This window comes from Nycticebus coucang, chromosome 17 (assembly GCF_027406575.1).
Source record: "Nycticebus coucang isolate mNycCou1 chromosome 17, mNycCou1.pri, whole genome shotgun sequence".
In the NCBI taxonomy this organism is placed as follows: domain Eukaryota; kingdom Metazoa; phylum Chordata; class Mammalia; order Primates; family Lorisidae; genus Nycticebus; species Nycticebus coucang.
This window is the reverse complement of record NC_069796.1, coordinates 76,111,529-76,137,846: the sequence shown is the minus strand read 5'-3', so window position 1 is coordinate 76,137,846 and position 26,318 is coordinate 76,111,529. Positions and strand designations below refer to the sequence as shown.

The 26,318-nt window shown below is 39.8% G+C and overlaps 1 protein-coding gene across 1 annotated transcript in view; it reads left to right on the top strand.

Annotated features, from left to right (window-relative positions):
* The window catches only part of UBTD2 (ubiquitin domain containing 2), an 88,124-nt gene that overhangs the window by 46,809 nt on the left and 14,997 nt on the right, over positions 1 to 26,318 (top strand). Inside the window, exon 2 of the mRNA XM_053567360.1 lies at positions 18,806 to 19,042. Coding sequence (XP_053423335.1) covers positions 18,806 to 19,042 — 237 coding nt within the window. The remainder of the gene's footprint in view (positions 1 to 18,805; positions 19,043 to 26,318) is intronic.

Sequence of the window (26,318 nt, the reverse complement as noted above, 5' to 3'; positions counted from 1 at the left end):
CTTCCTGCTTGAGTAGTCGTAGTTAGGAATGAATGCTTAGGACATTTTTTGGTCTTTCCTGAACAAATATACAGGCCTCATATATGCAACAGGCCTATGGAGAGTTTTGTGTTTTTGTTTTGTTTTGTTTTGAGACATTGTTTCAAACTGTTGTCCAGGGATTAAATGCCATGGTGTTAGCCTAGTTTGCAGCAATCTCAAACTCCTGGGTTCAACCAATCTTCCTGCCTTTAGCCTCCCAAGTAGCTAGCACAACACTTTTAATGCTATTCCCGTATTGATTTTTTTGCATAGTCCCTGAGGCTCTATTCACATAACACTTTTTTTCTTACTTCAAATTGGATAATTTCTAGTCTCAAATTCAGTAACTGTTTCCTCTTCCATCTCTATGGTGCTTTTCAGGCCATCCAGTCAGTTTTAAAATTTTAGATATTTTCTTTCATCTAGCCGTCATAAAAAATTTTCAGCTATTGTATTTTTCATTTCTAAAATTTGTTTTTGTTTCTTGACTACAGTTGTTTCTCTGTTAAAAACTTTTCATTTGGGGCGGCGCCTGTGGCTCAGTGAGTAGGGCGCCGGCCCCATATGCCGAGGGTGGTGGGTTCAAACCCAGCCCCGGCCAAACTACAACAACAACAACAAAAAAAAAAAAATAGCCGGGCGTTGTGGCGGGTGCCTGTTAGTCCCAGTTGCTCTGGAGGCTGAGGCAAGAGAATCACATAAGCCTAAGAGCTGGAGGTTGCTGTGAGCCGTGTGACGCCACGGCACTCTACCGAGGGCAGTAAAGTGAGACTCTGTCTCTACAAAAAAAAAACAAAACTTTTCATTTGTTTTAATAGCTTTTAACCTCATGGAATAGGATGATAATAATTGCTTTAAAGTCTTTGATAATTTCAACATCTGGATCATTTCAGGGTTTTTCATTTGCTGATTGTCTTTTCCCTTGAAAATTGGTCACATATTTATGGTTCTTTGTGTGTTGAATAATTTTGGATTGTATCCTGGGTATTTTGAATATTATATGAGAATCTAGTTCCTTATAAAATCTTCTGAAGAATGTCTTTGTTTTAGCAGTCAATCAGCCCTGTTAGGTTCAGACAGTATGTTCTTTCTCTCCTTTTGTTCTTAGTGGTTCTGATGTCAAATCTGTTTTAAAAAGCCTTTTCTGTGCTTTGTGCTCAGGCTACCATGGGGCTAAGAGTAGTGGTTTTTATCAGAACCATTGAGGACTGTTCTGTGCATGCACAGGTTAGACGTTAACTGCAAACTTGGGTCAAACACAGAATTTTTGGTTCATACAGATTTTAGGGTATTTTCTTCTCTAGCAGTTTGTGCTCTGCGATTTCCCTTATTACCTCCATTCCCAAGGGCCTTTTTCTCTGCCTTATGGCTAGAAAGACAGGTTCTTCTCAGAGTTGTTGCTACCAGGACAGGCGCATAGTTCCCTGTAACTGGGACTGCCTTTGGGGTAAAGTGGTGATAATAAAGTGGTAAGAAGAGAAGAAACCACTTTCTTCATTTTCCTGGTTCCTTTGTATAGAAAAATAGATTTTTCTCAGAGTTTAACTCATCTATCGTACTACAACTATTGCTAGGAAATTTTAGAAATATATAAAACAGGAATTCCCCTCATATCTTGTATAGAAGGGCTGTGTATTTTCATGCTGAGACTGCTATCAGGTCAAATCTGAGAGAATAAAGGAAAACAACCACATGAAGCTCAACTGCAATAACAAATGTTCTTCAAGTTTTGGGTCTTCCCCATTTGTCTACCACTATAACTTTTTCAGAGTCCTTAGTTAATTTTTATACTTTGTCCCAAGATTTTGGTCATAATCACTGAGCAATAGATTCTAATGGGCTTATAACATCTTAGACTACACTGGGTATCCAGTACATTTAACATTAAAAACTGGGAGGAAAGGAAAAACAGTCTTGCGGTAAGAATTGATTCATTAAATAAACTTTAGCATTCTTTTAACATGTATTTGCTGATTTATTAGCTCTTTGTTCCAAATAAGCACTAGCCCACAGATGTGGATTTTTTCATCCCTTTACTAGTTGGATTCTGACTGTAAATGTGTCAGGCCTCCTTTTGTGTTCAGTGAACATGAGAATATGTAGGATGATTAGACATGGGCATAAAGGCCATACAGAAATAGAACCTTGAAACTCTATAGAGATTTTCCTGCCTGTTGAAACCTGAGGTGATGGTCTCCCCTTTTGAGACCACAGAGGTAGCCCTAATGATTTCTAGTCTGCCTTTGGAATCATTCTTCTCTTATCTCAAAGAATATAGTTTATGTTCTTAGCCATATAGCTCTGAGGTGCTATCCTGTAAAATCCAAGGAGTAGTATGACAGCCTGCCTTATTTCTGACTTTAGTTCAGACTGTCCAGAGTTTCCTGCTGTTATGGCTCATTAAGTCCATGGTTCATATCCATGCTAATCACCTTATCAAATGGTTGGTCTGCCACATCCTTAGTGTATTCTTCTGAAAGCACTTGATTGGTTTTTTTTTGATAATGTAGACACACTGAGAATTTTCCAAGTCTTTACATTTTAGTTACTTTTTACTTAAGAATTCTGACTTTTCTCTTTTCTTATATTTTACTATATAAGTAGTTAGGAGGAGCCATGCTGTTTCTTCAACACTTGGCTTAGAAATTGCCTCAGCTAAATATTTTTATTGCTTCATGAGTTCTACCTTCTACAAAACACTAAAACATGAACACAATTCAGCCAAATTCTTTGCTGCTTTATAGCAAGGATCACCTTTCCTCCAATTTTCAGTAACATATTCCTTGTTTCCACCTGAGACCTCATCAGGATGGCCTTTATCATCGATAGTATTATCAGCGTTCTTTGTGTTCATAATTATTTTTGTGTTCTTTAGAAAGATGGAGGCTTTCTTTCCAGCTTTTCTCTTTTCTTTCAGGACCTTCAACAGAATCTCCTTTAGCAAGTCCCTTCATGGCAATCCTTAAAACTCTTTCAGCCTCTACCCATTGTGCAACCACTCCCAAGTTCTTAGTATTTGTTACAGCAGTACCCTACTTCTTGATACCAATGTTTATCTAAGCTCAGGCTGCTAGAACAGAATACCCTAGTCTGGGTGACTTAAACAACAAAAATTTATTTCTTACAATTCTAGAGGCTTACAAATTCAAGATCAAGGTACCTGTTGATTGGTGTCTGATGAAGGCTGTCCTCCTGGTTTACATACAACTACTTTCTTTCTGTCTTCACCTGGCAAAAAGAAATCGTCTCGCTCATGTCTCATAAGGGCTCTAATCCCAGTCACGGCTCTATCCTCATAAACTATTTACCTACCAAAGACCCACTTCTAAATACTCATTGGGTATTAGGTCTCTAACACTGGAATTTTGAGGGGACATGAAACATTGAGTATGTAGCAATGTGGAATTTCAGTTGGGTAAATATAATAGTATGTAGTATCAGGGTCATAATTAAAGTACCTTAAGTATTGTATTTACGTCTTACTGCTTTACAGAGTTGGCGATATTTTTCCCCAGAATTTCTTGTTGTGAAACTGTTGAAACATTAAAAAAAAAAAAGAAAAAGAAAAAGGTGGGTGGCGCCTGTGGCTCAAAGTGCTAGGGTGCTGGCCCCATATGCCGGAGGTGGCGGGTTCAAACCCAGCCTTAGCCAAAAACTGCAAAAATGAAAAAAAAAAAGGTATAGTAAGATTTCCGGTGCAGCACCTGTAACTCAAGTGGCTAGGGTGGCAGCCACATACATCAGAGCTGGCGGGTTCGAACCCAGCCCAGCCTGCCAAACAACAATGCCAACTACAACCAAAAAATAGCCAGGCATTGTGGTGGGCGCCTGTAGTCCGAGCTACTTGGGAGGCTGAGGCAAGAGAATCGCTTAAGCCTAAGAGTTTGAGGTTGCTGTGAGCTGTGACGTCATAGCACTCTACCCAGGGGGACAGCTTAAGACTCTGTCTCAAAAAAAAAAAAAGGATTTCGTATTCTTACCATGTAAATTTGTAAATTCAGTAGTTAACATTTTGCTATATTTTTAGTATTTTCATTTGTATATTTATATGTATAGACATGCACACACTCCCCTGTTTGATGACTGAACCATTTTAAAGTTTAGGACATCATGATGCCTTACTCCTAAAATTCTCACCGTGCTTCTCCTTTGTGAATAAGACTATTTTCCAATGTTACTCCAATACCATTGTCTTACCTAAGAAAATTAAAAAGTGATTTCTTACTAACTACTGTCATCTAGTCTTGTTCAGATTAATCCAGTTATTCTAAAATATCTTTGATAACATTTTTTCATACCAAATTCTAATTGAGGTTTATGCTTTGTCTCCTTTGATGTAGACCAGTGGTTCTCAGCTGGGGACAGTTTTGCAGAGGGATATTTGGCAGTGTCTGAAGACATTTTAACTTGTTACTTTATTCTTTGTATTTCCTGTAAAACAGGAACTTAAGTTTAAAGCTTTATTAGATTGAAGTTAAGTTCAACATTTTGAGTACATGTTTTATAGTCTTTATATTGCAATACATGAAGAGGCTAAACTTGACTATTTGGTTAAAACAATAAATACTATTTACAATGAAATTTCTTTTTGGCAATTCGCAATACCTGGAATGATCCTCTGATTTGAACATCCTGTTACCCATGATCCTTTATCTATTGATGATCCTTACCTCAGTCAGTTATATGATTGTAAAAGAGTTGTTCTTCTAAATATATCATTCTTTTTCCTTTATTATTGGCATTCTTTGGTAAGAAAGAATCTGTCTTCTCTCACCCCATTTTTAATTATAGTAAGGATTCATGATTTTATTTATTTATTTTTTGAGACAGAGTGTCACTATGTCGCCCTCAGTAGAGTGTTGCGGTATCACAGCTCACAGCATTGAGCTCAAACTCCTGGGCTCAAGCGACTCTCTTGCCTCAGCCTCCCAAGTAGCTGGGACTACAGGCACTGACCACAATGCCTGGCTATTTTTTTGTTGCAGTTGTCATTGTTGTTTTAGCTGGCCGGGGCCGGGTTCAAATCTGCCAGCCTCAGGGTAGGTGGCCAGCGCCCTTACCTTCTGAGCTATGGGTGCTGCCATTATTTTTTATTTTTTGAGACAGGGTCTCACTTTGTTCCCCAGCCTAGAGTGTAGTGGCATCGTCATAACACACTGTAATGTCAAACTTCTGGGCTCCAGTAGCCCTCCTGAGGAGCTGGGACTGTAGGCACCTGCTGCTGTGCCTGGCCAACGTGTCCTTCTTCCTTTCTTCCTCCCTCCCTTCCTTCCTCTCTCCCTCCGCCTCTTCCTTCCTTCTTCTTTGTTCCTTTTTGTGGAGATGAGGTCTCACTGTGTTGCTCAGGGAGATTTCAAACTCCTGGCCTCAATGATCCACCCAATTTGGCCTTCCAAAGTGCTAGGATTATAGGTAGGTGCCATCAAGCCCAGCCTAATGAATTTTTAGTTATCCAGTGTAGTAAAATAAATTTCAGTCACTGTGTACACTCCACAGTTGACCAAGATATTTCTCCTTATAATTTATCCCCCTGAAGATATATAGTCAGAGAGGTTGGGCATAGTGGCTCATGGCTGTAATCCCAGTACTCTGGGAGGCTGAAGCAGGCAGATCACCTGAGCTCTTGAGTTTGATACCAGAGTGAGCTAGAGCCTGTCTCTAAAAATAGGTGGGTATCGTGGCAGGTACCTCTGCAAGATCCTCTTGCTTCAGCCTCCCAAGTAGCTTGGACTGGAGCTACGTTCCACCACACCTGGTGATTGATCAATCGATAGATATAGATATAGATATATTTTTAATAGATATGGGGTCTCACTATGTTGCCTGGGTTGGTCTCAAATTCATGGCCTTAAATAATCCTGCCTCACCCTCTCAAAGTGCTAGGATTATGGATGTGAGCCACCATGTCTGGCCAAGGTTTTATAATATGGTCTGATATCTGGTAGGGCCAGCTTTACCAGCTCATTTTGCTTTATTTTCACAGTCTTCTAAACAGCTCATTGTGCTTCATTTTCAGGAATACTTTAACTGTTCTTGCTTGGGTTTTTTTTGTTTGTTTTCTTAAGTTTTTTTAAATGTGAATTGTAGAATCAACTCATCTAGCTTCAGGAAAAAAATGTAATTATTTTCATTGACATCATGGTAAATGTAGGTAATAACTTGGAGAGAACTACCATCTTTATGATATTGAATCATCTAGTTCAAGAACAAACAGAAAAAGAACAAGAGATATCTTCAGTTTGTTCATTTTACGTCTTTTAGGAGTTAAAAACATTTTTCCTAAAATAGGTGTTGTGTTCCAAGTATCTTATCTTTTCTGTTGCTGTTATAAATGGGACTTCTTCCTCTATTATAACGTCTAGATGAGTATTTTATATATACAAGAAGGTCTATGTTTGTATTCCACTGCCATATTGAATTCTCTTATTTAATTTTAGCATTGATTTTCTTCCTTTTCCAGTCTTACTATCGTATCATCTACATTTAGAGATGGTTTTCTTTCTTTCTGGCCTTACACTTCTAGTTGTTTTGTTCTGTCTGCATTTGCTGGCCAACAGGGTCCATATGGTGTTAAATAGTAGTGGAGAATAGTGGGCATCCTTGACTTGTGTATGCTTCTCCTCTTAGGAATTGAGAGGAGAAGGTCCTTACATTCCAAAGAATGTAACTCATGATAAAGCCAATTCCTCCTTTCAGTAAAATGAACTTTCTCAGTTTAATGTACTCAGAATTATAGGGGACTAGTGTTAAGTGATCCTATTCTTAGTCCCAATTTTATATCATGTTATTTATCTCAATAAAGTAGTTGGGAGGCTTCATTGTATGCTTTTTAGCACTTTTGATTAGACTCACCCATTAAGACTAATCTTTGAACATTATATTGCAGGCAGGCTTTATTATTGCCAGTTTGTATGATCCGATCACCTGTAAGTAGATTTATACTTACCAGGAAGTAAGGGATTAGGGCCAGGAAGCCATTATGAAATTATTATGTTGATGTCCCCCCTGCCCCCTTCCCCCAAGTAAAGCTACTTCAAACAACATTAAAATTTTTATGTCTTTAAAATGATGATGCTTTCGGCTCGGCGCCTGTGGCTTAAGAGGCTAAGGCACCAGCCACATACACCTGAGCTGTTGAGTTCGAACCCAACCTGGGCCCGCCAAACAACAGTGACAGCTGCAACCAAAAAATAGCCAGGCGTTGTGGTGAGTGCCTGTAGTCCCAGCTACTTGGGAGGCTGAGGCAGGAGAATCGCTTGAGCCCAGAAGTTGGAGGTTGCTGTGAGCTGTGATGCCACAGCACTGTACCAGGGCGACAGCTTGAGGCTCTGTCTCAAAAAAAAAAAAAAAAAATTATGATGCTTTGACTCAGCGCCCGAAGCACATTTGTTACGCTGCTGACCATATACACTGAGGCTGGCAGGTTCTAGTCCTGCACAGGCCAACTAAGCAACATTGACAACTGTAACAAAAAACAGCTGCTCATTGTGGCAAGTGCCTGTAGTCCCAGCTACTTGGGAGACTGAGGCAAGAGAATCTCTTGAGCCCAAGAGTTTGAGGTTGCTGTGAGCTGTGACGCCATGGCACTGTACCGAGGGCAACAAGACTCTGTCTCAAAAAAAAAAAAAAAATTATGATGCTTTAATTGTCTGATTTTTATAAATTTTAGGAGACATGAACATGGCAAAAATTTATTTTATTTATTATGAAATAATATCAACTTAGTGCTGCATACATGCAACCTTTAATGCCTAATCTGTTATAGATGCAAAGTACTTACAAGTTGAAAGTAATAGACAAGAAAACCATAGCACTTTTTTTTTTTTTTTGTAGAGACAGAGTCTCACTGTACCGCCCTCGGGTAGAGTGCCGTGGCATCACACAGCTCACAGCAACCTCTAACTCTTGGGCTTACACGATTCTCTTGCCTCAGCCTCCCGAGCAGCTGGGACTACAGGTGTGTGCCACAGCGCCCGGCTATTTTTCTGTTGCAGTTTGGCTGGGGCTGGGTCCGAACCCACCACCCTCGGCATATGGGGCCGGCGCCCTACTCACTGAGCCACAGGCACCGCCACTTTTTTTTTTTTTTTTAAATAGTGGACCATATCACTTATTATACTAGGATTCCTCTTTGGTGATCTTGATATCCCCAGATAAATGAATTAAGGTGGTAGATTCTACTGGGCTGGGGAGCCGGTGCTTTTCCTTTGTCCAGTTATAACCATCCCATTGGCCATAATGAAGCCCATGAAAGATGGATCAGTACTATAGAAAAACAGTTCAACAAATGCTTTATTTATAGTGAATCTTCATAATTGCTTTGCTTATAAAAGAAAGCACATTTCCCAGCCCAGGTAAGACATGGAATAGTGCAATGGAAAGACAGCTCTGGACTTCGAATTTGGGCATCTGAATTCCAGTACTGGCTCTTTGGAACTAACAAGTCATTATTCTTGTTAGATCTTAGTTTCCTATCTGTTGAATAGTAAGTTTGAATTGTAACATTTAAGGTCTCTTCTACCTTTAAATTATCAAACAGTAGAGAAGATCTGGGTATGGTATTGATTGTTGGAATTTTAGGCATTTCAATTTCCATATCCTTATTTTAATTTTGACAGTTGGTTGCTTTAGGTAAAGGGAATATATGTATTATGCATGTATGTATATATGTATATATGTATATATAGTACAATCTAAATTTGCATGAGAATAAAATATTTTGCAAGTATCTTTTTGGTTTAGTGCAGTCTGTAATGGAAGGGTTCTGTACTATCTACTCTTAAGTTGAGTGACAGAAAAGTTTCCCCTCTATTTTATGATCTTATGGGAACCTGTGGCTTTAAGACCACATGTGGCCCACCAGATCCCCAAGTGCATCCTCCCCCTGACAGAATCCAAACTTCACAGAACAAATCCATTTATTAAAAGAAATTGTTCTGTAAAATTTGGATTCAATCAAAAAGCTGCTCTCAAGGATCCAGAAGGTCACATGTGATCTAAGACTGCAGGTTCCCCACCTCTTCAAGGTTATCTGCCATTTATCTCTGGCATATTTCTTGCTGCTTTAAAGTCTTCAGAATTTCTTGAGACACCATTTTATCTTTTGACAAAATATTAGTATTTAAATACTCAGTTTTTTTCTCTTATGCTGTTGTATAAAGGAAACTGATGCTTCCAACTTTGAATCTGTTAAAGCTATTGTTTGAGTCATATCTTGGGAGAAAAACACATTTATTTATTTATCTATTTTCTTTTTTTTTTGTTTTTGTTTTTTTTTGGTTTTTGGCCAGGGCTAGGTTTGAACCCGCCACCTCTGGCATATGGGACCGGCGCCCTACTCCTTGAGCCACAGGAGCCGCCCTATTTATCTATTTTCTTAGACAGGGTCTCACCATATTCTCCAGGCTAGAGTGTTATGTCAGCAGCCTAGCTCACAGCAACCTCAGATTGCTGGGTTCAAGTGATCCTCCTGCTTCAAGTAGCTGGGACTACAGGCACCTGCTATTATACCTGGCAAAATAGTGGTGTAAAAAAAATTTTTCTTTTTCTTTCTTTTTTTTTTTTTTTGAGACAGAGCCTCAAACTGTCACCCTGGGTAGAGTGCTGTGACATCACAGCTCACAGCAACCTCCAACTCCTAGTCTTAAGGGATTCTCTTGCCTCAGCCTCCCAAGTAGCTGGGACTACAGGCACCTGCCACAACTCCTGGCTATTTTTTGGTTGTAGTTGTCATTGTTGTTTGGCAGTCCAGGACTGGATTCCAACCCGCCAGCTCTGATGTATGTAGCTGGCGCCTTAGCCGCTTGAGCTACAGACGCTAAAACAATTTTTCTATTTTTAATAGAGACAGGGTCTCGCTCTTCCTCAGGCTGGTCTTGAACCCTTGAGTTTAAGTGATCCTTTTTTCATTTGAAGAGTCCCAGCATTAAATCAAAATTTCCAAAGAGGAACTAAAAGCAGGAAAACAACCATAATTATACTTCATTTTGAAGATTGTTGTTGTTTATTCATGAAATGGCAAAATAAGTTTTGGTAAAATATTTTTAATTGTGTAATAAAAATATTTAAGATTATGTGCTGTTTAGAATTGAGAAACAAGGCTTACTTGGGTTTTCTGTGTATTAGATCTGTTTGCTGCCTAGAGTGGGGAGAAGTATTTAAAAGTTGCAAGGAAAAAAAGGGATTTCTCATTGCTTTGTAGGAAAACCAGGTTGACAAGAACTCAAAGTGCCTTTTCTCCGGTCTCCTTCAGCCCCCTGTTCACAGGTGAAACAGTGTCACTTGTGGATGTGGACATTTCTCAGCGGGGCCTGACCTCTCCACACCCTCCAACTCCCCCTCCTCCTCCAAGAAGAAGCCTCAGCCTTCTAGATGATATCAGTGGGACGCTGCATTCATCTGTCCTTGTGGCTCCGATGGGGTCTTCCTTGCAGTCTTTCCCCCTACCTCCGCCTCCTCCACCCCATGCCCCAGATGCATTTCCCCGGATTGGTCCCATCCGAGCAGCTGAATCCCTACACAGCCAACCTCCCCAGCACCTCCAGTGTCCCCTCTACCGGCCTGACTCAAGCAGCTTTGCAGCTAGCCTTCGAGAGTTGGAGAAATGTGGTTGGTATTGGGGGCCGATGAATTGGGAAGATGCAGAGATGAAGCTGAAAGGGAAACCAGATGGTTCTTTCTTGGTACGAGACAGTTCTGATCCTCGTTATATCCTGAGCCTCAGTTTCAGATCACAGGGTATCACCCACCACACTAGAATGGAGCACTACAGAGGAACTTTCAGCCTGTGGTGTCATCCCAAGTTTGAAGATCGCTGTCAATCTGTTGTAGAGTTTATTAAAAGAGCCATCATGCACTCTAAGAATGGGAAGTTTCTCTACTTCTTAAGATCCAGAGTTCCAGGACTTCCACCAACTCCTGTCCAGCTGCTCTATCCAGTGTCCCGTTTCAGCAATGTCAAATCCCTCCAGCACCTTTGCAGATTCCGGATCCGGCAGCTTGTCAGGATAGATCACATCCCGGATCTCCCACTGCCTAAACCTCTGATTTCTTATATCCGAAAGTTCTACTACTATGATCCTCAGGAAGAGGTGTACCTGTCTCTAAAGGAAGCGCAGCTCATTTCCAAACAGAAGCAGGAGGTAGAACCCTCCACGTAGCGAGGGAGGGGCCCCCTGCTAATCGCCACCAAGGGCATTTGGTTGCCAAGTTCCAGTTTTGAAGAACCAAATGAAGCTACCATGACGAAAATCAAGAGGGAATAGGAAGGGTTGGGATTCTTTGCGCAAAAAGTTTGGTTCCCCTTCACAGCCCTGGGGCTTGGAAGAAGCACACAACCATAATACTCTGAGTGGGGGCTCCACTGCTCACATCCACTCGTGTGGCGTCCTAGAACTGGAAAAGCTCCTTGGAAAACTGGAAGAAGTCTCAACACTGTTTCTTTTTTAGAACTTTTGTTTTTGATGTTTGTATTTCTTGGTATGGAAAAATTAATCTCGAAGGCAGCTGGGATTTGTACTCATTGGATTAAAAGTGGTATGAGGAGTGAGCAGGTCCAAAGAAGGGGAGGGAGGAGAGCAGTCATGAAGCTGGTGCCAAAGGCAGAGTTAGAGTCTCCACCAGGGACCTTGAAGAAGGCAGGAGCAAACAGGATTAGAGGTGTCTGAGGGAAGGTGAATATGCTTCTCATTGCCATGGGTAATCTCAGTAGGAGCAGGAGAGAAAGGAGGATGGGTGGTCTTAAAGAGAAGATTATTGAACACAAACTGGCAAATGGTCTTTGCTGTGGAAAGTAGTGATACCCTGCATCCTTTCATTTTAAGATTTAAGAAAATGATTTTGGAATCAACTTTCATGGAAAAAAAAAAAAAGTTGCAAGGAAAGATAATGGAGTAAGTGAATATGATTTAAGAGGCTTTTGTGAAGAAAGTGAGTTTGGGACAATTTTTTTTTTTTTTTTTTTTTGAGACAGAGTCTCTAGCTGTTGCCCTGGGTAGAGTGCTGTGGCGTCTCAGCTTACAGCAACCTCAACCTCTTGGGCTGAAGCAATTCTCTTGCCTCAGCCTCCCACGTAGCTGGGACTACAGGCACCCGCCACAATGCCTGGCTATTTTTTGGTTGGAGTTGTCTTTATTGTTTGGCAGGCCTGGGCTGGATTCGAACCCGCCAACTCCAGTGTATGTGGCTGGCACCCTAGCCGCTGAGCTACAGGTGCTGAGCCTTTGAAAGATGTATTAACTGTGAGTTGATGGGGGAAAAATTGATATTTTCTGAAGTATGTTAGATTGCATTTTTAAAAAACACTAGTTTGCTTTATTAATTTTTTTATGTTAAACCATAGAACAAAACTAAGCATGGTTGGTTGCCTGCAATTTAAGATGTAGAAACAGATTGGGCGGCGCCTGTGGCTCAGTGAGTAGGGCGCCGGCCCCATATGCTGAGGGTGGCGGGTTCAAACCCAGCCCCGGCCAAACTGCAACAAAAAAATAGCCGGGTGCTGTGGCGGGCACCTGTAGTCCCAGCTACACGGGAGGCTGAGGCAAGAGAATCGCTTAAGCCCAGGAGCTGGAGGTTGCTGTGAGCTGTGTGATGCCACGGCACTCTACCAAGGGCCATAAAGTGAGACTCTGTCTCTACCAAAAAAAAAAAAAAAAGATGTAGAAACAGAAATTCGGGGAATAAAAGATACTTCCTTTCTTTAAATTCTTCACTGTTATAGTACTTAGTCCCATATATTATGAATGATACCAAACAACTATCTTTTGGTATCAGGAGTAAGAAACGTATGCAACAGATAAAACTAAAAGTTTAAGAGCATAAAATAAAATCCAGTTTGGTATATAGATGTACATTTTACAATCTGATTTTTTTTTGAGATGGAGTTTTATTGTGTCGCCCTCGGTAGAGTGCCATGGCATCACAGCTCCCAGCAACCTCAAACTCTTGGGCTTAGCAATTCTCTTGCCTCAGCCTCCCAAGTAGCCAGGACTACAGGCGCCTGTTCAACACCCGGCTATTTTTTGGTTGTAGTTGCCATTGTTGTTTGGCAGGCCCGGGCTGGGTTCGAACCTGCCAGCTCCGGTGTATGTGGCTGGCGCTCTAGCCACTGAGCCACAGGCGCTTAGCCACAACTTATGATTTCTTGGTATTTAGCTGCTAGGCTGATTTCTGCGTCTAAATACTGTATTTTCAGAAATACAGGTTTGTGGAACCACCTAAAATCAAAGTACAAGGTTTTAGTGAGGAAATTCCTAGAAAATGTATTTTGATAAATGCTTGGGAAGTGTGTGGCAATCATAGAACAGCTCTTTTTTTATTATTATTATTTTATTTTATTTATTTATTTTGAGACAGAGTCTCACTTTGTCACCGTGGTAGAGCGCTGAGACATCATAGCTCATAGCAACCTCCAGCTCTTAGGCTTAGGTGATTCTCTTGCCTCAGCCTCCCCAGTAGCTGGGACCACAGATGCCCGCCACAACACCCAGCTATTTTTTGTTGCAATTTGGCTGTGCCTGGGTTTGAGCCCATCACTCTCGGTATATGGGGCCGGCACCCTACTGACTGAGCCACAGGCGCCACCCAGAACAGCTCTTTTAAGAATTCAGGAAGAGGCCGGACATGTGGTGGCTCATACCTGTAATCCTAGCATTCTGGAGGCAAGGTGGGTAGATCTTTGAGCTCAGGAGTTCAAGACCAACCTGAGCAAGAGTGAGACCCCATGTCTGCTAAAAATAGAAAAAAAAATTAGCCAGGCATGTGGACCTGTAGTCCCAGCTACTTGGGAGGCTGAGGCAAGAGGTTCACCTGAGCCTAAGAGTTTGAGGTTGCTGTGAGCTATTATGTCACAGCACATAATAGCTAGGGCAACAGTCTCCAAAAAAATAAATTAATTAATTAAGGAAAGGAGCCAGGTGAAGTGGCACATGCTTGTAGTCCAAACTACTCAGAAGACTGGGGAAAGAGGATTGATTGAACCGTGGAGTTTGTAGTGAGCCATGGCTGCACCCCTGCACTGTAGCCTTGGCAACAGAGCAAGATCCTGTCTCCAAAAAAAAAAAAAGGGGGAGGGGGAACTTGGTGTTAAATTCTTAGAATGTCAAATTCTGTTCAGAAATTACAAAGAGGCTTAGCCTGTACATTTTTGATAAGTATTTAAGGATTTTTTAAATTTTATACAATCGGGCGGCGCCTGTGGCTCAGTGAGTAGGGCGCCGGCCCCATATGCCGAGGGTGGTGGGTTCAAACTCAGCCCCGGCCAAACTGCAACAACAAAAAAATAGCCAGGCGTTGTGGCGGGTGCCTGTAGTCCCAGCTGCTCGGGAGGCTGAGGCAAGAGAATCACATAAGCCCAAAAGCTGGAGGTTGCTGTGAGCCGTGTGACGCCACGGCACTCTACCAAGGGCAGTAAAGTGAGACTCTGTCTCTACAAAAAAAAAATAAATAAATAAATAAAAATTAAAAAAAAAAATTTATACAATCGTTATCTAAACTTCATTTTTACTTATTTAACACTTACTTGCTGTTTTATTGTATATCATTTATTATAAATGCTCTTATTAAATCCTCATAACCTTAAATATTTCATGTTTTCATAAGAGGATAGTTTAAATGCTTTTACTAAATGCTCATTTTTTTCCAGTGTTTATTTCACAAAGGTAAGTTAAGCCACAAACTTCATTTAATTTAACATGAAAGTTGTAACCTCAGATTTCGTGATGAAAATTCTGCAGTAAGTGGTTTCACTAAAATAATAAAGATTTATTTTTTTGTTTGTTTGTTTTTGGCCGAGGCTAGGTTTGAACCCGCCACCTCCGGCGTATGGGACCGACACCCTACTCCTTGAGCCACAGGCGCTACCCAGTAATAAAGATTTAATCATTTTAGGGTGGTGCCTGTGGCTCAAAGGAGTAGGGTGCCAGCCCCATATGCCAGAAGTGGCGAGTTCAAACCCAGCCCCAGCCAAAAACTGAAAAAAAAAAATTATGATAAAAAAGATTTAATCATTTTAATAATATACATTCTATGGTGGATATTCTGTTATGTATGTTTATGAAATAGGGAAAAATAGAGACAAACAAAAGCATGAAAACATGCTTTCATGTCCAACCATTTATTTTTGTCTTCCTTACCTTTGTGGAGTAATTAGTATGGAACGTTTGCCAGCATATAGATTTGAAAATGCATTTGGAATGATGATTATCCTTCAGTAGCATTAATGTGTCATCTATCCTTTTTATGGAACTTTGCTCTTATTCTTGGTGCAAATAGAGAGGTGAAGTAAGTCTACCTGGCATTTGTAAGGAAGTGCTTTTACTTTTTCCAGAATATTTGTTGCCTTATTATAAGATTTTTTTTTTCTCTTGAGTTCCTCTTTCATTTGCTTTAGTTTTAGGTATGGAGATTGTGGAGGTTTTGTTGTTTGCTTATGCCTTGTGATTTCTCTCATGACAGGAAAAATTATACCAAGTTAGCCGTATTCAATACATATGTGACTAGCTAATTCTCTGAAATTACTCAGGTAGACCCAAAACTTTATTCAAATAGGTACCGTCCTGAGTCTTCTACTTACTGTATCTTTTCTTCTACTTCCTGCTCAGTAAACTGAGTGTTGTCCATAAACTGTTACCATCTCATCTAAAGGGTATGGTAGCAAAAAATAAATACCTTGCATTTCACTTGTTAATGGAATCTGTGGGTAGATTATTGACATACTCTGAATACTTTCTAAAGAATTACATTCAATCTGTATTATTTGGAAGACGCTAGGAAAAATCATTAGAATAATTTGTGTTTCTGACATTTAAATTAAACCAGATAGGCAACCTATATAGTGTTACCCTCACTAGATACTCACTTAGTCAAATAGTACATATTTGTCGATTAAATAAGGAAACTTGGTTTCTGTTTCTAGCTCTGCCACTACATGGATTGTTTTATTTTATGGCCACACTCTTTTAGAACTCACCTGATTTGCATTTCACTAGGACAAGTTAGAAGGCCAAAAATATCTGCGTTAACACTGAGTGATTTAAGTGGAAAACAGCGGGTGGGGGTATCGAGCACAAGAGCACAACCGTGAAGGTGAGAGAAGAGCAGAGACCTTGATGTGCCTAGGAAATATGGTTTAATCTCCAGGTCAAACCAGATACACTTTGCAGCGTTAGTTGGTCCTTCATCCGGTAGTACAGACTAGATAGGGTACAGGTACAGAGATTGCCCAGAAGTTGGAGTCATTTTATTTTCTGTTTTGTATAGCCTAAATTTCATTTGGCCTTGAGCCAATGAGGTAGTAGTTTAATTTCGTGGATGCTTTATACCCATTTTGAGAATAATTTCTTTTAAGTTGGTATTCTCTCTGTAATTATAGAACATTGAATTTTGACACACACCCTCTCTTCTTCCCACCTGCTCTGTCATTTATTTCCCACCCACTCTCTCCCAACACTCTTGATCCTTGTTCAGTTTTTTTGTTTTTTTCTTTGAGACAGGATCTTGCTCTGCCATTCAGGCTATATGGTACAGTGGGGTATCATAGCTCACTGAAGCTTTGAACTCCTGTTCTCAAGAGATCCTCCTGCCTTAGCCTCCTGAGTAATTAGGATACAAGCATGTACTACTGTGCCCGGCTAATATTTAAAAATTTTTTGTAAGATTTTTTTGTTGCTCAGGCTTATCTCAAACTCCTGGTCTTAAGTGATCCTTCTGTTTCAGCCTCCCAAAGTGCTGGGATTACAAGTGTGAGCCACTGCACTTGGTCTCAATTTTCTTTTTGTTAATGAACCCTCCTACACATGGGCGGGGGGGCGGGGGGGGGGACAGGGGCCGCGGTGTTTTCAGTTGCTTACCACAGAAAGCCAATTACTGACATTAGGATTGTCAAGGAAGAGGGGATTTATTTGGGGGGATGCATCAACCAGGAGGTGGGAGAATGGAGTGCCTCAAATTCACCTCCTCAATCAACAGGGTTGGGAACAGGTTTTTCTGGAGGTGAAATGAATAATGCATGAGGGCAGAGTGCAGGGTGTGCAAGTGCAGTACGAAATCATGCTGATACATACATCCATGGTCAGAAATGGGAGATAAGTCCCTCCCAGGGCAGGGGGGTTAATAGTGGGCATTGTTTCAGCCTTGTGCCCAGATGGGATATGGGAAGTAGACAGTTTAGTGGGTCCTTGGGTATAATCTGTGGTGGGATGTCACCTTCCTTCTTCAGACAAACAGGTGGTATAAAGTGTTGTAGTTATCTCATGGTTGCAAGGAGGCTCTGCTTTTCCTGGGAAAGAAACTCAAAAGGGAATCCATCAGTGCAACAGAAAGCTACAAAGTTCTGGCCAGCAAATCTTACTGACCTGGGACCTTGAAACATAAGAGCTATAAAATATAAATACATGTACATATATAAAAGATTTTGGGGGGAGGGGTGCCTGTGGTTCAGTGAGTAGGGCCCAGGCCCTATATACTGAGGGTGGTGGGTTCAAACTCGGCCCCAGCCAAACTGCAACAAAAAAATAGCTGGGTGTTGTGGGACCTGTAGTCCTAGCTCTTCAGGAGGCCGAGGCAAGAGAATCGCTCCTCCTAAGCCCAGGAGTTGGAGGTTGCTGTGAGCTGTGACGTCACAGTACTCTACCGAGGGCGATAAAGTGAGACTCTGTCTCTACAAAAAAAAAAAAAAGATTCTTTTGCTTCTGGAGCTGGTTACATTTTTTACTTCTTTGATCTGTCAAACTGTTATCTATGGCAGTGTATAAAATGTATTTTATGTATAAAATACATAAAAATGGCTCTGCATGTCAATATGACCCATGGAAATAGATCAGCAATCATCTGCCAGGTTAGTATTTGGGGGCAAAGAAGCTGCTTCTGACTTGTTCTAATACTACTACTGTGTAACATTCTTTAAGGAGAGATGCTGTCATTTAGGGCCCTCTGATTTTCTCTTGAGTTGAATGAAACAAGAGCAGGGTATAGTTCTGTTCCTTGTGGTGGGAAACTTACTTATTCATTGGCCCAGTATCAAGATATATCTTCCATTCCTAAATCTTCCAAAAAAAGGGAAGTACTAATTCTACCCCTCTCTCTTATCCCTTTGTAAATTAGCGCCTGTTCAGATTTTAGATAGAGGTATTCACAGTTCTTTGAAATCCAGAGAGGAGAATCTCCCGCTTCCGGGCTTCATGTGTCCTGAGATTCCAGCTACTGTTGCCATTTGGTTTCCCCTGTGTATCTTGTCTCTCTTCTGTGGTATTACATCCTTAATGATTACATCCTGCCATTATAGTCTGGTGAAACGCTTATTAATGGTTCTTCTAGGCAGTTCTTCTAAAACGAACAGAACAAAACTTTCATCATATTTTTTAAGATGATTTTTTTAGAGCAGTTTTAGGCTCACAGCAGAATTTAGAGGAAGGTATAGAGATTTCCTATGTCCTCCCTGCCCTCACAAATGCATAGCCTCCGCCTTATCAGCATGCTCTACTGGAGTGGTAAATTCATTACAATTGTATTTCTTTTTAATCATACTTTGGAGAAACCATGCTGAGTGGAAAAGAGCTACTAATTTGTCCTTGGAAGTGTTGCATAGAGCCATTTAATGTCTCCACTTGTTCTTATAGTTCAAAATGGCTTAGGGGGGATTTCAAAATGTAGAAATTACCTATTAGGCAACCTTCTAACTATAAAGTCAGTGAAGGAATCCAAAGGAGGATTCCAAATGTCCAGATAACTTTTGATATGTCATTTGTAAATTTTGGTTTTGATCTCAGTCTTCTGTTTTTCTTCTCAGTTGCTTTAGGTCGTAACCAGCCTTTGAAAAAGGAGAAACCAAAATGGAAAAGCGATTATCCTATGACAGATGGACAACTGCGCAGCAAGAGAGACGAATTCTGGGATACTGCACCAGCATTTGAAGGCCGTAAAGAGATTTGGGATGCCTTGAAGGCTGCTGCGCATGCTTTTGAGAGCAATGATCATGAACTGGCACAAGCGATCATTGATGGTGCAAATATAACATTACCACATGGTAGGTTTGGTGTTCCTCAAGGACAAAGGCAACATGATCAGCTTGTTTCCAATAGCAAGAAACTGAAAAGGAAGGTTTTTTTCCTTTGTTATGTGTTATTCTAACTTAAAAAAAAAATGTAGCAGGGATTATCATTCCTCTTTGTTTCTTTGTATATCTCTTGCTAGAGATAGGTTTTACTTTGTGTGTTCATATTTTTTTATGTTTCTTTAAATCTTAATCTCAGAAAAGAGAACACTTGGCTCTGCGCCCATGCTCAGTGGTTAGGGCACCGGCCACATATGCTGGGGCTGGCAGGTTCAAACCCAGCCTAGGCCTGCTAAACAACAATGACAACTATAACAAAAAAATAGCCGAGGCTGGCGGGTTTGAACCCAGTCCAGGCCTGCTAAACAACAATAACTACAACAAAAAATTAGCCAGATGTTGGACCCGTGTCTGTAGTCCCGGCTACTTGGGGAGGCTGAGGCAAGAGAATCACTTAAGACCAAGAGATTGAGGTTCCTGTGAGCTGTGACACCACAGCATTCTACCGAGGGCGACATAGTGAGACTCTGTCTCAAAAAAAAAAAAAAGAATACTTGGTAATTTATATATTGTAGGTGCCTTGTAATTTGGTTCTCCATGAAGATCTCTTTTCTTCACAACTCCACCCCCATCCCACTACCATCCCTATCGCCCCCGGTCCCCTACCGTCACCCATCAATTGGAGCTTCTACTTCACTGGTTTTCTACTAGCACTAGAGATACAGTCTCAAAGAGTTTATAAGCTGTAGAGATTCAAATGATTCTCCTTTAGTCATTGTACTTTCTCATCAAGCCTATTTTTAGCATAGTGAGCAAACTTGAACTTAGAAATGAGTCCCATGTGTTTTTAAGGACAGTTTTCTATGACTGTAACTCTGAGCATTATTAGAAACTTCTTTATATTGCTTAGGAATGTGACACTAAGGATAACCATAAACTTTGAATGTTTTCAGGAATACATTTTCATTGTATACTGAGATTTAGGTATTAATTTTATATTTACATTCTTCTTTTGATTTCTGTATTAGTATACAGGGTGGCCATAAAGTTGGTGTGTGATTTAAAGTAGTTTATGGCTACTTTGTATTTATTTTTCTCTTTAGGTTTTCAAGTAATTACCTTTCCAGGTTGTCTTTTCAGGTCTATGTAATAGATAACCATCTAAATTTCCTTGAAGTTTTCTATTCATTATTAAACCCTCATTACTTTTTTCCTTCAATATCTTCCTTTGTCTGCATTCTTAGAGGAATGGTGCTTTTTATTATTTAATCATCTCCTTGTGTCCTTTGACTCTGTCAGATAAAAGATATTTATTTTGCTATCCTTGCCAATTCTAAATCTCCCATTAATTTTCTGATTGTGCTTTCAAGAAACATTCCTCTTTTTACAGCTATCTGTTCTCTATTATGAAAGCTTATTAGCATCTGCTTGTGTGCTAACATTTATTGAACACCAACTGATAACTTTTTTCTACAACTACATGAAAATGATTTCTCCTACATTTGAAGAATTTATAATAGAATGCCATTTCAGTATGACTCCTAAGTCCTGTAAGAGTTCATCTTACTCCATTTACCTTTTTTAGTTCTGTAATTATTGTCTTCAAATACTACCTTTATGTAATATGAAGGGAAGAAGTCATTCCTTTACAAATGGTTTTATCCTCCTTCTCATTTTGATGTTTATTATATAGTATATTTTTCAAGCAGGGTATATGTTTGTATAGGCCTACAAGTGGGTGGAAGAAGAGTCGTATTATGTTTGATTATTGTAATTTAGCAGCCTGAGATCCAGAACCTTGGAACTTTGAATTTCTTACTTTGTCTTTAGCATGATCACCTACAGAAATATGTAGAGCAATGGTTCTCAACCTTACTAATGCCTCGACCCTTTAATATAGTTCCTCATGTTGCAGTGACCCCCAACCATAAAATTATTTTCGTTGCTACTTCATAATTATAATTTTGCTACTGTTATGAATCGTAATATAAATATCTAATACCTCTAAAGGGGTCCCAACCCACAGTTGGGAACCACTGATTTAGTGTTTTGTGAAATATGGCCTTGTTTAAAAGTTCATGGAGGCAAAGTTGCTCTGTTTCATGTAAGGCAAAGGTTAATTCATATCCTTTTGGATATAGGCTCTCTAAAGACTCAAGTCCCTCATTTCTGCTTATCTGTATAAACTGCCAAATAATGTTGTTAGCTTCTTTACCAACCAACACATTACAGAGAATTATTCTTAAAAACTTGAGAATATTGGATGGGCCTCTACACTTCCCTTCAATGTTGAAGGAATATTTTCTGTGTAAACATGAAAGAATCAAGCTGATGTCTGAGCTTTCTTTTCCTCTTTCAAAAACTTTTTTTTTCTTTTGAGACAGTCACACTCTGTTGCCTTGGGTAAGTGCTGTGGTGTCACAGCTCACAGCAACCTTAAACTCCTGGACTCAAGCAGTCTCTTGCCTCAGCCTCCCAAGTAGCTGGAACTACAGGCGTGCACCACAATGCTTGGTTAGTTTTCTATGTTTAGTACAGATGGAGTCTTACTCTTACTCAAGCTGGTCTAGAGCTCCTGAGCTCAAGCAATGCACCTGCCTCAGCCTCCCAGAGTACTAAGATTATAGATGTGAGCCCCCATGCTCAGCCTGAAAGCTTTGTCATAAGTTTCTGGGTATTAATACTATATGTATTTGTGCCTTTGATTGAATTTGTTTATATCTGAAGTTTATCAGTGACATTTCTTGGGTAGACCTTTTAATTGTGTTCTGAGATACATTCTTTAACTCACCATCAGTTTATAACTAAGCAATTTAATTGTATGCTTTTATCTAGACCTCCTCAGTGGTATTGCTGAAATTCTTTCCGTCTTTTTTGTGTAATTACATATTTGAAATTTTACTTTGGGTACATTGTGTTGATGCTCCTTAATCATCTCATGTAGTTCATATTTTGAGTTTAAACTATTGCATAGACTTTGGCTGTTGTTTAACTCAGGCTTTGATATCAGATCTAATATTACATCTGCCCCAATGTATTACTTACAGATATATGACTTTGGACTAATTGTTTCTTCTCTGTAGGCCTCAGTTCTCTCATCTGTAAAATATGGATAGTAACTATCTACCTCATTGTATAGGTGTGTTGATTAAATGTGATACTAATACATGTAAATTATTTACCATAGTACCTGGTATAAGAAGAACACTTAATAAATAATAATAGTGGCTCAGCACCTGTAGCTCAAATGGCTAAGGCACCGGCCACATACACCAGAGCTGGTGGGTTCAAATCCAGCCCAGGCCTGCCAAACAACAATGACAACTACAACCAAAAAATAGCTGGGCATTGTGATGGGTGCCTGTAGTCCCAGCTACTTGGGAGGCTAAGGCAAGAGAATCGCTTAAGCTCAGGAATTGGAGTTTGCTGTGAGCTGTGATGGCCATAGAACGCTATCCAAGGCAACAGCTTGAGGCTCTGTCTCAAAAAATAATAATAATAATAATAATAATAGTGGCGATTTTATTTCCTGAACTCTGACATTAACAAGGAAATTTTCCTGCACTAAAATCTTGAATTATAGATTTTGATCATTTTCTGGATTTATTGTCTACTAGTGACATCTTTTTATGACTTTCAGGGGGTTCTGCTCTTGGGCACCTTGGAGTATATGCCTGATAGATTTTGGGGACTGGTTGATTAAAATAGAATACTAGGAGATTTGTTAACGGGATGCCAAAGCAGTGAAGACCTATCTCATAATAGATTTATCCTTGTCACCTTCACCTATATCTCTCAGTATCAATAGATTATCAATCTGAAGAGATCCTGGGCCATACACTCCTTTCTAAGCTTTCTTCAATCAAATCTCTCTCCTTTTTTTCACCTTACTCCATCTTCTCTTCCTATCATGTTTTATTATTTCTTTTTTTTTTTTTTTTTTTTTTTTGGCCGGGGCTGGGTTTGAACCCGCCACCTCCGGCATATGGGACCGGCGCCCTACCCGCTGAGCCACAGGCGCCGCCCAATGTTTTATTATTTCAACTTTATTCATACTATTATCCTTCCAACACAATAATACAGAGTTCTTAAATATGTAAATATTGTTTGTATGTCTTATCTATTTTGTTATTTTAGATAATATGCTCAAAATACGCCTCTTTTGGTTTAAACCATATTTAGAATCTGTCAGTGCAGTCTTCCTCTGTTAATATCAGTGATACAATAATATCTTTAGTTTATTATTCTCAGGTGGCAGTAGAGAGGAAACTTGGTGTTGGAACTGCCTGGCTATTTTATGTATACACATATAGTATATTTTCACTTTGGAAATTATGACTCATATTGAGAATGATATGAACATGTGCATTTAGTGAAAAAACTTTCTATGTGATTCCAGTACCTGGTACCCCTTTTCCACAGCTTCCCTGTTCTATAAGAGCTCTATTTTTCATGATTTGCACAGCATCTTTTTACTCATTGTCTTAATTTCTTGAAGCCCTTTTTGTCTTTTTCTCATTGATTTGTATTTTACCGGTGAAGCAAGGTCATAGAGATTTACCCGAATTAATACAAACAAGGCCATAAAAAACAATAGGTAGTTGTTATTGACATTTTTCAGAATTTGGTCAGTAATTTTCATTTCAGTTAAAACTTGTTAAGGAACAGTATCTGTTTATATTGTGGAGATGAATACTTAATGCTTTTTGTAAGTTATTATATAGAAGATTTTTTTTAACTTGCCTTCTACCTTCCTTTTTATCTTTTAATTTTCTAGAAAGGTTGTTGATTTCTTTAGCATTTGTAATTATCTCATAAATTCTTTTTTTTTTTTTTTTTTTTGTGATTTTTGGCCGAGGTTGGATTTGAACCCGCCACCTCCGGCATATGAGACCGGCGCCCTACTCCTTGAGCCACAGGCGCCGCCCTATCTCATAAATTCTTAAAGTGAGAGTATTTTGTCTAGCATATTTGCAATTGAAATGTAAAATCTCCCCTTTAAACTTTACATGCATAGATGGAGTAGTTACTTAACTATTACTCCAACAGAAACTTCCCTGAAGAAACAAATTTAAGATGATTAACTCCAACTTTATTCTTGCCTTTTCTTTCTTTTTCTTTTTCTTTTTTTTTTTTTGAGACTGGGTCTCCCTCTGATGCCTGGGCTAGAGTGCAGTGGCATTATCATGTATCATAGTTCACTGCAACCTCACACTCCTGGGTTTGAGTGATCCTGTTGCCTCAGCCTCCCAAGTGGCTGGGGAGGTAGTGTGCTTACTTATAGCTGTGTTGCTTTTCAAACAGGGGTCAATTCACTGTCCCTCAGACCGTTGGAGGGCCGGATTATAGTTCAAAAAAAAAAAATGAACAAATTCCTGTGCACACTGCACATATCTTATTTTGAAGTAAAAAAACAAAACAGGAACAAATATCAGACTGCCTGATGTGGCCTGCGGGCCGCAGTTTGAGGACCCCTGGTATAGATGGATAAGCAGTGAGTCCTTTAAATGCTTCAAAACACATCTTTCTTTTTAGCCTGAAAAATTGCTTAAGAAAGAATAAAGTATTAAACCTAATGACATTTAGTAAAGCTGTTTTTATTATTTGTCATCTAATTTAGTTTTATCTTTTGAATTTTCTAGTGGAATATTTTGAAGCATAATTAAAAACAGCTATAGGAAACAGTTGACTAAGGAAAATGGAACATTTAAGCCAGTCATCTAGATGAATGATAAATAAAAACAACTTCAGAAAATTATGTATGAAATCAGAACAGAAGGTGGAGGCTTGGCAGCATTCTTCCTACCATGAGGAGCTTTCAGGGCTTCTTAGCCTAGGGAAATGATGCCCTGGCACTTATTTATCCTGGTGGCCATCTGTTTCTGCTAGGACTTGAGTCTACAATGGGTATTTGAGAAGAGGAATAAAAAAAGAAAAAGACTGTCCTTCTACAGAGGTGAGGTGAGCAGTATAAGCAAACCTGGCTAGAACTTTATTAAAACTAGTGAAGGATTGGCTAAATGAACTACACACTTGGTGGCCAGTCAGTGGGGATTAAAAACCTTTTATAAATTGCAAATATAAACATGGCTAAAAGTAGATAATTTTTCTACTTTTGTCAACTTTTAGAGTGTTCCTTTCCTTTTTTGTTTAAACATACTGGGTTTCTCTAAGCATACCTCTCTGCAGTTGCCCCATTGTTTTGTTTTGTTTTTTTAGAAGAGTCTCACTGTGTCACCCTCAGTAGAATGCTGTGGCATCACAACTAACAGCAACTTCAAACTCTTGGGCTTAAGCAATTCTCTCACCTCAGCTTCCCAATTAGCTGGGATTACAGGCGCCTGCCACAATGCCCAGCTATTTTTTGGTGTAGCTATCATTGTTGTTCAGCTGGCCAGGGCCGGGTTTGAACCCGCCACCCTCGTTGTATGTGGCTGGCGCTGTAACCACTGTGCTATGGGCGCCGAGCCTGCTCCACGGTTTTTACATCTCTCAAATGTTGAGGATGTGACAAGACTATTTTGTCACTACTTGTGGCAATCTCATACCACTGGAACTTGGTCACCAACATTTCCTTTGGACTGCAAGAGCTCATTTTCCATTTCCTTTGACCAGTCATCGGAATCATTAGCAAATACTGTAGAACCTCATAGTTCATCACCTCCCACATTGACTGTCTTCTTAAGTTGACCTTAATTTTTGTAGACCTGACATGCATCACATGTATCAGAGTAGGCATAGTTCCTTAAGTTGACCACCTCTGTATGTTGACTGGTTTGTTACAGTCCTTTGGACGGTCAACTTACTGAGGTTCTACAGTGTGTTGTTGGGCTGCATTAAGCATTGTTACTTTCTTACTCCTTGTTATTCATGTTTGGCTTTTCATCCCTCTTGTATGTAGTGTTTGTCCCCTGCCTTTAGTTTTCCTTCAAGTACATTTCTTCCTTATTATTAACCGTATTCCTAATCTTGAGCCTGTATTCTTATCCTTATGTTAAACATTTACTTCTTTGAGAGTCTGATCATTTCAGTTATTAGTTGTGTGACCCTAAATAAAAGTTAGTTCTCCAATTTTACTACTCCAATTTTTTCATCTATAAAATGGGTATAATAGGCTTGGCACCCATAGCTCAGTGGTTAGGGCACCGGCCACATACACAGGGGCAGACGGAATCAAACCCAGCCTGGGCCTGCTAAACAACAAATGACAACAACAAAAATTAGCTGGGCGTTGGGGGGCTGGAGGTGG